A 10,655-nucleotide genomic window follows, 5' to 3' on the forward strand; every position below is an offset into this window, starting at 1 on the left:
AATGAAAGTGGCCACTCTGTTGGCTATTGTGAAGCTGGTCTGGAATACTGGTGGTAGTGGTAAGGGTCTTCCAGGGTATTACACTTTACAATCTGGTGACATGTTTGGAAGAGCTCATTGTCCAGTCAAAGCAGTATAATGAAAGATCACCATTTATGACTAAAGATCAAACACATTTTGTTCTCAGGCTCTATGTTAGCAAAGTAGGTACAGAAGGGTTGAAATAAGCACAATTGTTTAGGATATGGGCTATGCAGAGTGCTAACCCCATAGCATGAATAGACTAAAAAACTAATCTCTGGTTTATATAGTACTTGGTCATCCTACTAAAGTCAGTGACATTCCAGCCAGAAGCTTTGGACTTTGCCATTTTTGCTGAACAGGTTTCAGCTTCTACTGACCCAGGGCAGTGCATATCTAGGCTAGGGACAGAAATTACACATAAACCAGTTTAAGTGATCAGAAACTGGTTTAAACTTGTAACGGAATAGAAGTTCAGTTCACATAAATGAGTTTCAACATGGCTGAAAGTGGTTTAAGATCAACCTTGTTGAATGTAGTATAAGACTTAACTGATTTAGGTCACACCAGTTTATGAAAATTCTGCCCCAGCCCCTGTTCCTTGTTCAAGTTAAATCACAGTCCCCCAGCATCCCAGCATTTTGCAGCCCTGGGCTGGGCTGGGCTTGCCCCACCCCTCTGCTCCAGGGCTGGTTCACTGGCTGGCTCACTGCCCCCCCCCTCCCCCCCAGGCAAACCCCTGATGGGGTCTGGGGCCAGGGGCCAGGGAAGAGGATTAAACTTCCCTTCCCCAGAGTACATAGTTGACCTGCCGTGCCCTGCTGATTTAGTGCTGACTGTGACTGTAGACTACAAATCCCAGAGGAACCTGAAACCAGGAAGAGGCAGAGATGGAACTGGGAATAGCAACCTGGATCAAAGATAAGAAGTCCTTCTTTAAATATATAGTGAGTAAAAAGAAGATACTAAGTAATGTGGGGCCTCTGCAGGATATGCTTGGTAATTTGGTAGTAGCACCAGATGACAAAGCTAATCTCTTTAACAGATTCTTTGCTTCCAGTTTTCTGAGCAGGGACAGGGACATCCCCCACACTGGGATTCTGGACAGACCCAGGGGAGGTGCAGCCAGGCCCAGGATCAGTAAGGATACTAGTCTGGGAACTTTTGGAGGGACTAGATGTGTTCAAATCAGCAAGTCCTGATGATCTCCACCCTAGAGTGCTGAGGGAATTGGCACAGGTCATTCATTGCAGGACCCCGGCACGGCTTTACAAGCACTCGTGGTGCTCTGGAGAGGTGCCAGAGGACTGGAAAAGGGCCAGTGTAGTCCCCATTTTCAAAAAAGGGAGGAAAGAGGACTCAGGAAACTATAGGTCTGTTAGTCTTACCTCGGTCCTGGGGAAGCTCTTTGAGAAAATTATCCAGGAGCACATCTGCAAGGGACCAGCAGGGGATATTGTGCTTAGGGACGATCAATATGGGTTCATTAGAGGCAGGTCCTGTCAGACCAACCTGGTTGCCTTCTATGACCAGGTCACAAAAGCCTTGGATGCAGGTGTCATGGTGGACATAGTCTTTCTGGACTTCAGGAAGGCCTTCGACACTGTCTCTCACCCCATCATCATTAAAAAATTAGGCGACTGTGATGTCGATGCCTACACTGTCAGATGGGTCACAAATTGGCTGGAAGGCTGCACCTAGAGAGTGGTGGTAGATAGGTCATTTTCGACCTGGAGGGATGTGGGCAGTGGGTTCCCCAGGGCTCGGTCCTTGGGCCCGCACTGTTCAATATCTTCATTGGCGATTTGGACAAGGGAATGAAAAGAACCTTGTTCAAATTTGCAGATGACACTAAGATGTGGGGAGAAGTGGTCACGCTAGAGGATAGGGACAGGCTACAACTAGATCTGGACAGGTTACAGGGGTGGGTGGATGAGAACAGGATGGGATTCAACACTGACAAGTGCAAGGTACTGCACCTGGGGAGGAAGAACCAGCAGCATACCTACAGGCTGGGGAACTCCCTTCTTGTCAGCACAGAGGCAGAAAAGGATCTTGGAGTCACTATTGATTCCAAGATGGACATGGGCCGCCAATGTAGAGACACAGTCAGGAAGGCCAACCATACCTTGCAATGCATCCACAGATGCATCACAAGCAGGTCCAAGGAGGTGATCCTCTCCCTCTATGCGACGCTGGTCAGGCCGCAGTTGGAGTACTGTGTCCAGTTCTGGGTGCCGCACTTCAGGAGGGATGTGGACAGCATCAAGAGGGTCCAGAGGAGGGCCACTCGCATGATCAGGGGGCAGCAGGGTAGGCCCTATGAGGAGAGGCTATGGGACCTGAACCCGTTCAGCCTCCACAAAAAAAAGCTGAGAGGGGATGTGGTGATGGCCTATAAACTTGCCTAGGGGGACTAGCAGGCAATGGGAGAGTCTCTGTTCCCCCGAGCACTACTGAGAGTAACAAGGAACAACGGCCATAAGTTGACTGAGAGTAGATTCAGGCTAGATATCAGGAGGCGCTACTTCACAGTCAGGGCGGCTAGGAGCTGGAACCAACTTCCAAGGGAAGTGGTGCTCACTTCTACCCTGGGGGTCTTCAGAAGGAGGCTAGACAACCACCTAGCCAAGGTTGTTTGACCCCAGCATCCTTTCCTGCCCATGGCAAGGGGTCGGACTTGATGATCTGCTTAGGTCCTTCCTGAAATCTTGCAGAGTCCTACTGCTGTGATTGTGGACTGCAAGTCCCAGAGACCTCGGGGGTAACAGGAAGAGGAAGCAAATACACAGCCCATGCTGGCTACGTGTCAGAGAGCCCTGCTGTATCCCCCCCTGGCTTCTGGCTTGAACCACTGCAGGCATGTGGCTGCATTTCCTTAATCAAAATTGAATCCATGTTCATTTGTTTATTGATTCAGTCTTTGCAACTTAGATTAACTAGCAAAGACTGAATCAATTCAGCCTCTGACTTTTTGACTGCCTGTACTTAGCCCTGGTGAGCTAGGCAGCAGGCTAACTTGTTTCTGAATTAATTAATCTCTAAGGTGCCACCCTGTCCTGGTTTCTGCTGATTTCAGGCTAATCTGGCTAACTACCTCTCTTTATCTATATGATAACTAGTGCTTGAATATGTAAACACTCAAAACTAATATGAACTCTTGCCAAACACCAGATTCCTTTGCTTGTATACTCTTCTTAAATGGATTAAACTAAGTGTTCACTCCTCCCAAAAAGATGCTTTCTTTTTTATACAGAGAGAACTCTTTATCTCACGGAAAAATCCCAGTGGCGACAAGGCAGCTGGAGTGTTTACTAGGAGACAGACAGGCAAGGTCTGCACTGTGCCCCTTGCCTTGCCTGGATTCCTCAGAGCGAAACTACAGTGCCTTATCTCCAGTATGTTTTTGCAGCAGGATAGCGAACATGTTAACTAACAGCGAAGACGAAGCTTCAGGTGGTTCCTTTCTTAGTTCCAGTCTTTACTCTCAGGACCACACATGAAGGTGCTAGGTGACAATTAACCATATCTTTAAAAGACAAACATGTGCTGGATCTGGGAATGAACTGTTTTCCCCTATGCCTTTCGCATCATGGAACTGGCAGGATCACACGGCCTTGTCTGCTCATTGGCAGTTCTTGGGAGATCGCCCACTGGTGTAACAATACTAGTACAACTATACCAGGACTAAACATGGCAGTTAGGTTGGACAAGCTATTGGCATTTTTACCATCAGTATCTAGACCTGATCCATCAAGGGCTAGATAATAAAATAATATGGAGGTAAAAATACCTTTGTTATGGCTGCTATTCATACAAATAGTAACAATTGCCCATTAATTGCTTATTTTGCAGTAGCATCTATGTGCTGGAGACATAAGCCAGGACTCCACTGTGCTAGCACTATCACTATCCCTAGAACAAAGGTAAGAGATCTTGCTAAAACAGCACAGGGGCCTGTTTCTGGGCTTAAGATAAGCTTATGATACTCTCTGATGTGTTATCAGTGTGTGCTTACCTCTGTCATGCAGAGATACCAGCCTGTTAATCCTCATATCATTGTTTCATTGTCTATTTTTTAAAGAAAATGATAAGGATGCAATAGTATTGAGCTGGGAAGCTTTAAAATAACCCAGAATAATCTCCTCTTCGTACCAGAAAACTGTAAGGTATCTCACTCTGGTTTAATTGATCTTTGTGATATGTGTGCATGTATTCTGAAGCACCAGTTTATGGTAAAGCTTTTACTCAGACATATAGGGATCTTAATAATTAAGATGCAAAAACTGAGGGCACCTACTTTCAGGAATTATGTATAAAAATGTGAAGGTAGCTGACTTGTGCAGAATCACAGCAAATTAGAGTTGGGAATAAAACCCAAGTCACCCAATCCTGAGGGCCTGATGTTCTTCATGCATATAGCAATGTAAATCAAAACTAGCTCTGCTGAAGTCAGCAGCAAAAGTGACTAAGGGCCGGGGCTATTTGACACTGGAAAAGCATAGGTGAAGAGGTGTCCATTACTCCATGGTTTAGGGCAGCTTTGCTGAATTTTAGAATTTGAGACACTTCAGCTGTTGGCTTCCTATGAAGTGAGGGTTATTGTGAGTGTCAACCCTTCCTGTTGGTGTCTCCAATAGGCTTTATTGAGTTAACCTCAAAATGACATGAAGATACATCAGTAGAGAGAGGTAATTAGCTATGTTAGCGTGAAGGCAGGGCAGGGTGGCACCTTAGAGACTGACTGGTTCAGAGAGGCATGAACTTTTCTAGGTCACTGTCAAGGACCCCTTAGATTCAAACCCAGATCTTCCACATCCACAGGCAGAGGCTTAGGCTGCAGCACCATCCAGCAGCAGGCCAAATGCCAGCCTCAGCTCAGCCTGGGTCCTCACAGGAGGTTCACAATAGGGGACCAGGTGACCTTGGGCAACAAATAGGAGCCACAATCCCTTAGTGGGAGGGATACAGAACCCTAGGGCAGTGAGTCTCAGCTAGGGTGCTGCCAGATCCTTTGAAGGGTGATGTTAGGTGTAAAGAGATAAGAAGATAAGAGAAGTAGATAAATGCAGGCTCAGGCTTGTCCCTGCTTGAACAATCCCCCACCTTCACGGTCAGGCTCCTCTGCAAGTGCGTAAACACTGTAATATATACATTAGTTTTTGAAAGTGGGTGCTTCTCAATTCACAGTGTGGTGCCTTGAGTCCAAAAAGGCTGAGAACCCCAGCTCTAGGGTCATGACCCAGCAACAGTGCTGCTCGGTGTTGTTGTCTTGACCCATCCAGCCTTGTTTCTTGTCTCAGGCCTCCTGGCCCTGATTAACTGCTGCCCTGATCATGATCTTATCTTGACCCTTGGCTTGATGCCCTGGTACCTGTACAGATACCTGGCTTTGACCTAGACAACCTGGCTTCTGGTAAACCCCTGATGTTAGTCCTTGTGTCTTAGGCCCTACTTGTTGTCCCTGGATTCCTGTTCCCTGGGTCCTGCTTCCTGAGTTTCTGACTATTTCCTTGGTCCTGGTTCCTGCTCGTTGACCTCTCTACTCCAGACTGACCTGAAGGCTCCTCACCTGTCTTGGTGACCACCTATGCCCTGACTGCAAATGCCCACTAAGTAGTCTGTTGCCTATGAGAGATCCTCTCTCTCTGAATCATTTAGTCTATTGTCACAGTGTCCTACATGAAGATACATGTTGTTATTGACTAAGTCCTTTGATTAGCCCCAGATTCCAGAGTTGAAGTTGTAACAGAAGCTGGTTAAATAAATAAATAAGCCAAACTCTGAAATGAGCCTTATGTCTGCATGTCTCTTTGCCTTCTGGGCCAAAGGCTAACTTAGCTTTTGGTCAGAAAATTGGCCTGTGAAGTAAAAGTTAAAACTGTGAAGCTCACTGAGTTTGATGAAATATGCAAACCATTCTTCATTAGATCCCTCCCCTACATGTATATTCATGGCTGCATTTTGAAAGAGCCCAAAGTAGTTATATCTATTTTCTGACTGGTTTTCCTAATGCCTAGGACCAGAGGGGACTTCCAGTGTCTTTTGTTTTATTTCCAACTATCCTATCTCCCTCACTATGAGTATATGATCTACATTCAGGTATAACCACCTAAGTATTTGGTCACTGGTGGGGGCTGCTACCAGCAGCATGTCCTGCAGACAAAAAGCCCTGTGTTTGACCTCCCAGGTGGGTGAGCCCCATACAGCAGGGACAAGGAAAAGGAGCAGATTTCCTCCTGCATCCTGCCATTCTGTTCCAATGCACTTACCCGCCCATCCTTTATCTGGCTTTTAACACTAGTTCCAAACAGTTGTTCTTATAGGTTGATCTAAAGGAAAGAAGAGAAGAGACCTTTTGGCTACTAGACAGATACCATGCTGTTTAAGTGGAGTCAGTTAGAGTAGGGGTTAGCCTGATGTTTTGTAGTTGAAACTTGTGAGGAGGCAGATTCTCTATCTACTGTAAGTATTTGCTATGATGTGTCTATCCTGGTACAAACCCTCAAGGCAGACATGCTGCCCTAGCACAACACATCTAGTAAGAGGCAGAGAAGAAGTGACCCTTTCCCTATTGTACAGTCCTGTTCAGGGCCTGCAGATTTATCCCGACAAAACTTGAGAAGTACCGATCAAACCTTCTATGCAGACTTAGCCCATCTCTCTGAATTAGCAAAGAGAAAATTGTTTCATGTACCTGTGGTGGTAGGGAAAGGTGTATTCTGTGACAGCCTTGAGGGACAAAGACCTTGTCTTCACTGGGGATTTTCCCATGGCAGCCAAAACAAGTTAACCTCCCTGGATATTCCACCACTGACCTCAGAGGAGCTGTTCTTAGACAACAAAATGCTACAAATGACTGAATATGAAACTGCAAAACAAGAAATCATCCACAGACTGGATTGTGTTAGCTATGGTCACCTATACATGTGCTAAATGTCTGCACTGACACGTGCTAACTAGCACACATCAGAGTAGACTCGATTAATAGAGTCTAATTAGCATGCTCCAGCAGCTTCTGCATCACGTGTATTCAGTGTCCCCGTGCTTCAAAATGGTGATGGCTCGTCAAATGAGCTTTAGTTAAAGTACCCCTGTTGCCTTTTTGAAGCATGGGATGCTGAATACACATGACGCTGTGGGCACTTTAATTTGAATGGCTCTTGGAGCTGCTCTAATTAAAATGCCCTCCCCTCTACCCCAGAGCACGTATAAAGACACCCTATGGTTTGAGCAGAGACTGTGGATTCTTAATCCCATTACATGGAGCCTGTGTCCTTCAATGGGTTAACTGCCTTATTTACTACTACTGTCCTGTTCAATCCACCATCTGCCTCTCTCAGCAGGCGCTCCCCTATCCTTTGTATTTAAGTTCCCTTCTATTTAAAAATCCTGCTTTCTGCCTATCAGTTCATAGCATCTGACAAAGTAGGCTGTTGCTTACCAAAGCTTATGCCTCTCTGAATGAGATTAGTCTGAAGTCAGGTAAAAGGCAGGGCAGAGTGGCACCTTAGGGACTAAAACAGATAAAAACCACTCTAAAAAAATAGGAAAAGCCCCTGTTTGTAGCAGATGAGCTAACACCTGCTTAATACCAGGGAAAAGTCTCATTGATGGGGTCTCATTCTATGTTACTCCAATAAACTGGTTTGGCCACATTTTCAAGACACCTCCAGAGTTAATTAATGCTTGGGGTTACAAATGTAGACAACAGATAACCATGCTAAAACTTGGCCTGTCTTCTCTGAAGTTGGAGACTGAACTGTGGAACACAACAGACAGACTCATTTTGTCTATCCATGCCTCTGCCTGCCTACCTATCTGTAAAGCTAGGAGGTTGTCTTGGAACTGTGTAAACCTGCGATCTGTTCCCCAACTCTGCCACTGAACTGAGTGATCTTGGCCACAACCCCTCACTTCTCAGTACCTTCTCAGTACCTCTCTTTTTCCTTCTTGTCCTTAGTCTGTTTACATGGCTGACTACCTCGCTCTATAGATGTCTTTTACATAGGGGATTCTGCCATTTCCGTAGGAAAAGCAAACATTTCTGTCTAAAAACAACTTTCAGGTATTCATTTTTTTTTAACCAGAAGTAAAGCTTTCCATCTAGCACTGGCACTTTTCAGTACACCATTGCTTAGCCAAAAACTCCAAGTCAATTTTGATTGGTGAATTTTCAACCCACCTTACTATATTATCTTCAGGGGAGTATCTTGCATGATGAAGTCTTGATCTCAAGTGGGGCCTCCACATACCATCATAGCAGAAATGACAGAGATGATATATGGTTTTGGATAAGGGGATTTTGGAAGGCATAAGGGTGGGCTTGTAGGTTCCATTACCCTGGTGATGGTCTGAGGTCAGAGATTAGAACTTCTCCTGGCTGGCTATGTCACAGGGTCTCTGTGAGGTCACTCACCTACCTTGTCTCTTGTTAACTGCCCTGTTGCCATAGTCCAATGTGTGTTAAGGTTCTGCTCTACCTCTGTATTCCAAAATGCACTGTCTATACATGGATGAAGGTCCTTAAATGCCTTCATTATTTTCCTCAATAATTTTCATAGATTTCACAGACATTAGGGCTAGAAGGGACCTCAGAAGGTCATCAAGTCCATCCCCCTGCCCCGGGGGCAGGAAGTCAGCTAGGGTCAAAAGATGCCAGCAAGATAGTAATTCCTGTGGGTTCTACTGGGACTTAACCTTTACTAAACATTATTATGGGTAGCGCAGGAGAGAGAGAGAGGAAACCTGTGCCTCTTTCCAACTGTGCTAAAGACTTGCTGTGTAGTCATGGAGAAGTCACTCAAAGTATGTTTCTAAGCTAGCCACCAATTTCTTTTTTGTGTGGAGGGGCGTGGGGTACCGTAGTTTCTGTGTGTTCATTTTGAAGCACTTTGGAGCTGTTTTTCAGAGTTGCTGACAGCAGCTGCTTGCTTTATGTGGAGTGGTGGGAGATAAACACTGACAATTAGGAACAAGAGCTTTCAAACTGAAGATTCCCCAAACTAATGGCTGCTTCTGGAAATACTTGCCTAACTTCTCTGCATGTCATTTTTCCCATTTGTAAAACAGGAATAAGAATATCTCCTCTGCAAAGGGTTTTTTGAGCCTTAGGTGGAAAGCATTTTGCAAGTGCCAAGTAATATTAGAGTCATTATCTGACAAACTCCCTTACGGAAACATCTTATGGGATTTATCGCAATTTAATGGGGTTCCTTAGCAATTACTCCAAAATAAGCTGTTGAATTCAAGGGAAGATGGCAACTCTTCTGTAGTTTTTTTGGAACTGTCCTATAGCAGCGAGAGCTTCACAGTCTATAGGACAGTCAACCTTTCTGATGTAAATCCTCTGATTTATTGCCAAGGGCTGGATCTGAACATAACTAAAGAGTGTAGGCTGGAGTGTCAGCTTTCACATTACCAGTCAACGGCCTGGTGTTCCTTCTCCATGTGTTCCTGACCCTGTAGCTCACCAGCCTGGCTGCTTGCCTTCTGCTCCCCGGAGGCTCTCTGATCAGTCAGGCCTGACTGTGTGTGTCTGTCCTAGGGGCTTATGAGGTCTCTGTTGATGTCACTATGGTAACAATGGCATAAGGAGGGGCAGCCCACTCAAACCTGTTGCCAAAAGGAAGCGTAGCAGTAAAGAACCATGTTTGGAGACTGTAATGCCAGGTCATCCTGGGCCAGACCTGGTGCTCCACATTCACACCTTGTGGAACAGATGTCTGTGAAGGAGCTGGTCACAGTACTAGCAGGGTGAAAGGACTGTACGTTGGCTTCTCTTCTCTCTGAAGGTAACAGGCTTGAATTAACTCAGCAGTGACTCTGATGCCCACTTATAGGCCATGTGTGCCAAGGGAGCTGGCTCTGCGTGGAGTTGATGCCATCCCACCGTAGGCTCTGCTGGGATAGCGTGACATAGCATTAGACAGAGGCAAGGAGGGAGGAGACCACAGAGGCCTTAGTGTTATATAATAAATAAACTCAATCTGTCTGTCATCCAGAAAAACCCAACAGACCCTGGAACTGGGAGGCTCAGATAAGCAAGCAGGAGACCAAGAGACCCTGGAGGGAGACTGTAAGTCATGGAAGAGCAGTCTTCGCGGACTGCTGCATGCAGAACGTTACACTTCAATTGCTGGATCTATCTGTTTTCTTACCGCTGCACAGCAGAAAGCTCCTACCACAGCTCCTCCCCTTCCCTTTCCTCAGAGCAATCTCTGTGTACTCTGATGGGGGTCTCCAGGCCCCCATGAGAAAGCTGTGCTCTCAACCACCTTGTCTCCACCTTGGAAAACAATGGTCCTAGTGGCCATCTTCAGCTGCAAGAACAGGTTTGCCCAGGTCTTCACAAAAAAATCACAAGGCATTTATTTTCTAGAAATTGGAGCATATTTGAGTCTCATATAGGCAAAACTGGGAACAAGACTCTACAAGGTCTTTGTACGTAAAAATACAGAGGCAGGCTGGTAATGCTTCCTAAATCAGGTTAACTTACAATAGCTATGGGGTAGGTGCTTCTGAAATCAAAGGGTCTGAGATCACACAAGCTATTTCTAATTCATGGATGAGTCCCAAGTGTTCAGACACATGTTTATTTTAATTGAATTAAGTACGGCAGCCCCCAAAGCCTT

General features: G+C 45.7%; 1 protein-coding gene across 1 annotated transcript in view; it reads right to left on the minus strand.

The window, feature by feature from the left end:
- The window catches only part of LMNTD2 (lamin tail domain containing 2), a 48,937-nt gene extending 39,411 nt beyond the window's left edge, over positions 1-9,526 (minus strand). The window contains exons 1-2 of the mRNA XM_059721334.1: positions 9,443-9,526; positions 6,294-6,353 (exon numbers count right to left, since the gene is read on the minus strand). Of these exons, the coding sequence (XP_059577317.1) occupies positions 6,294-6,301 (8 nt within the window). The 5' untranslated portion in view covers positions 6,302-6,353; positions 9,443-9,526. The remainder of the gene's footprint in view (positions 1-6,293; positions 6,354-9,442) is intronic.
- Between the last annotated feature and the right edge of the window lie 1,129 nt (positions 9,527-10,655).

This window comes from Alligator mississippiensis, chromosome 2, assembly GCF_030867095.1.
Source record: "Alligator mississippiensis isolate rAllMis1 chromosome 2, rAllMis1, whole genome shotgun sequence".
NCBI lineage: Eukaryota > Metazoa > Chordata > Crocodylia > Alligatoridae > Alligator > Alligator mississippiensis.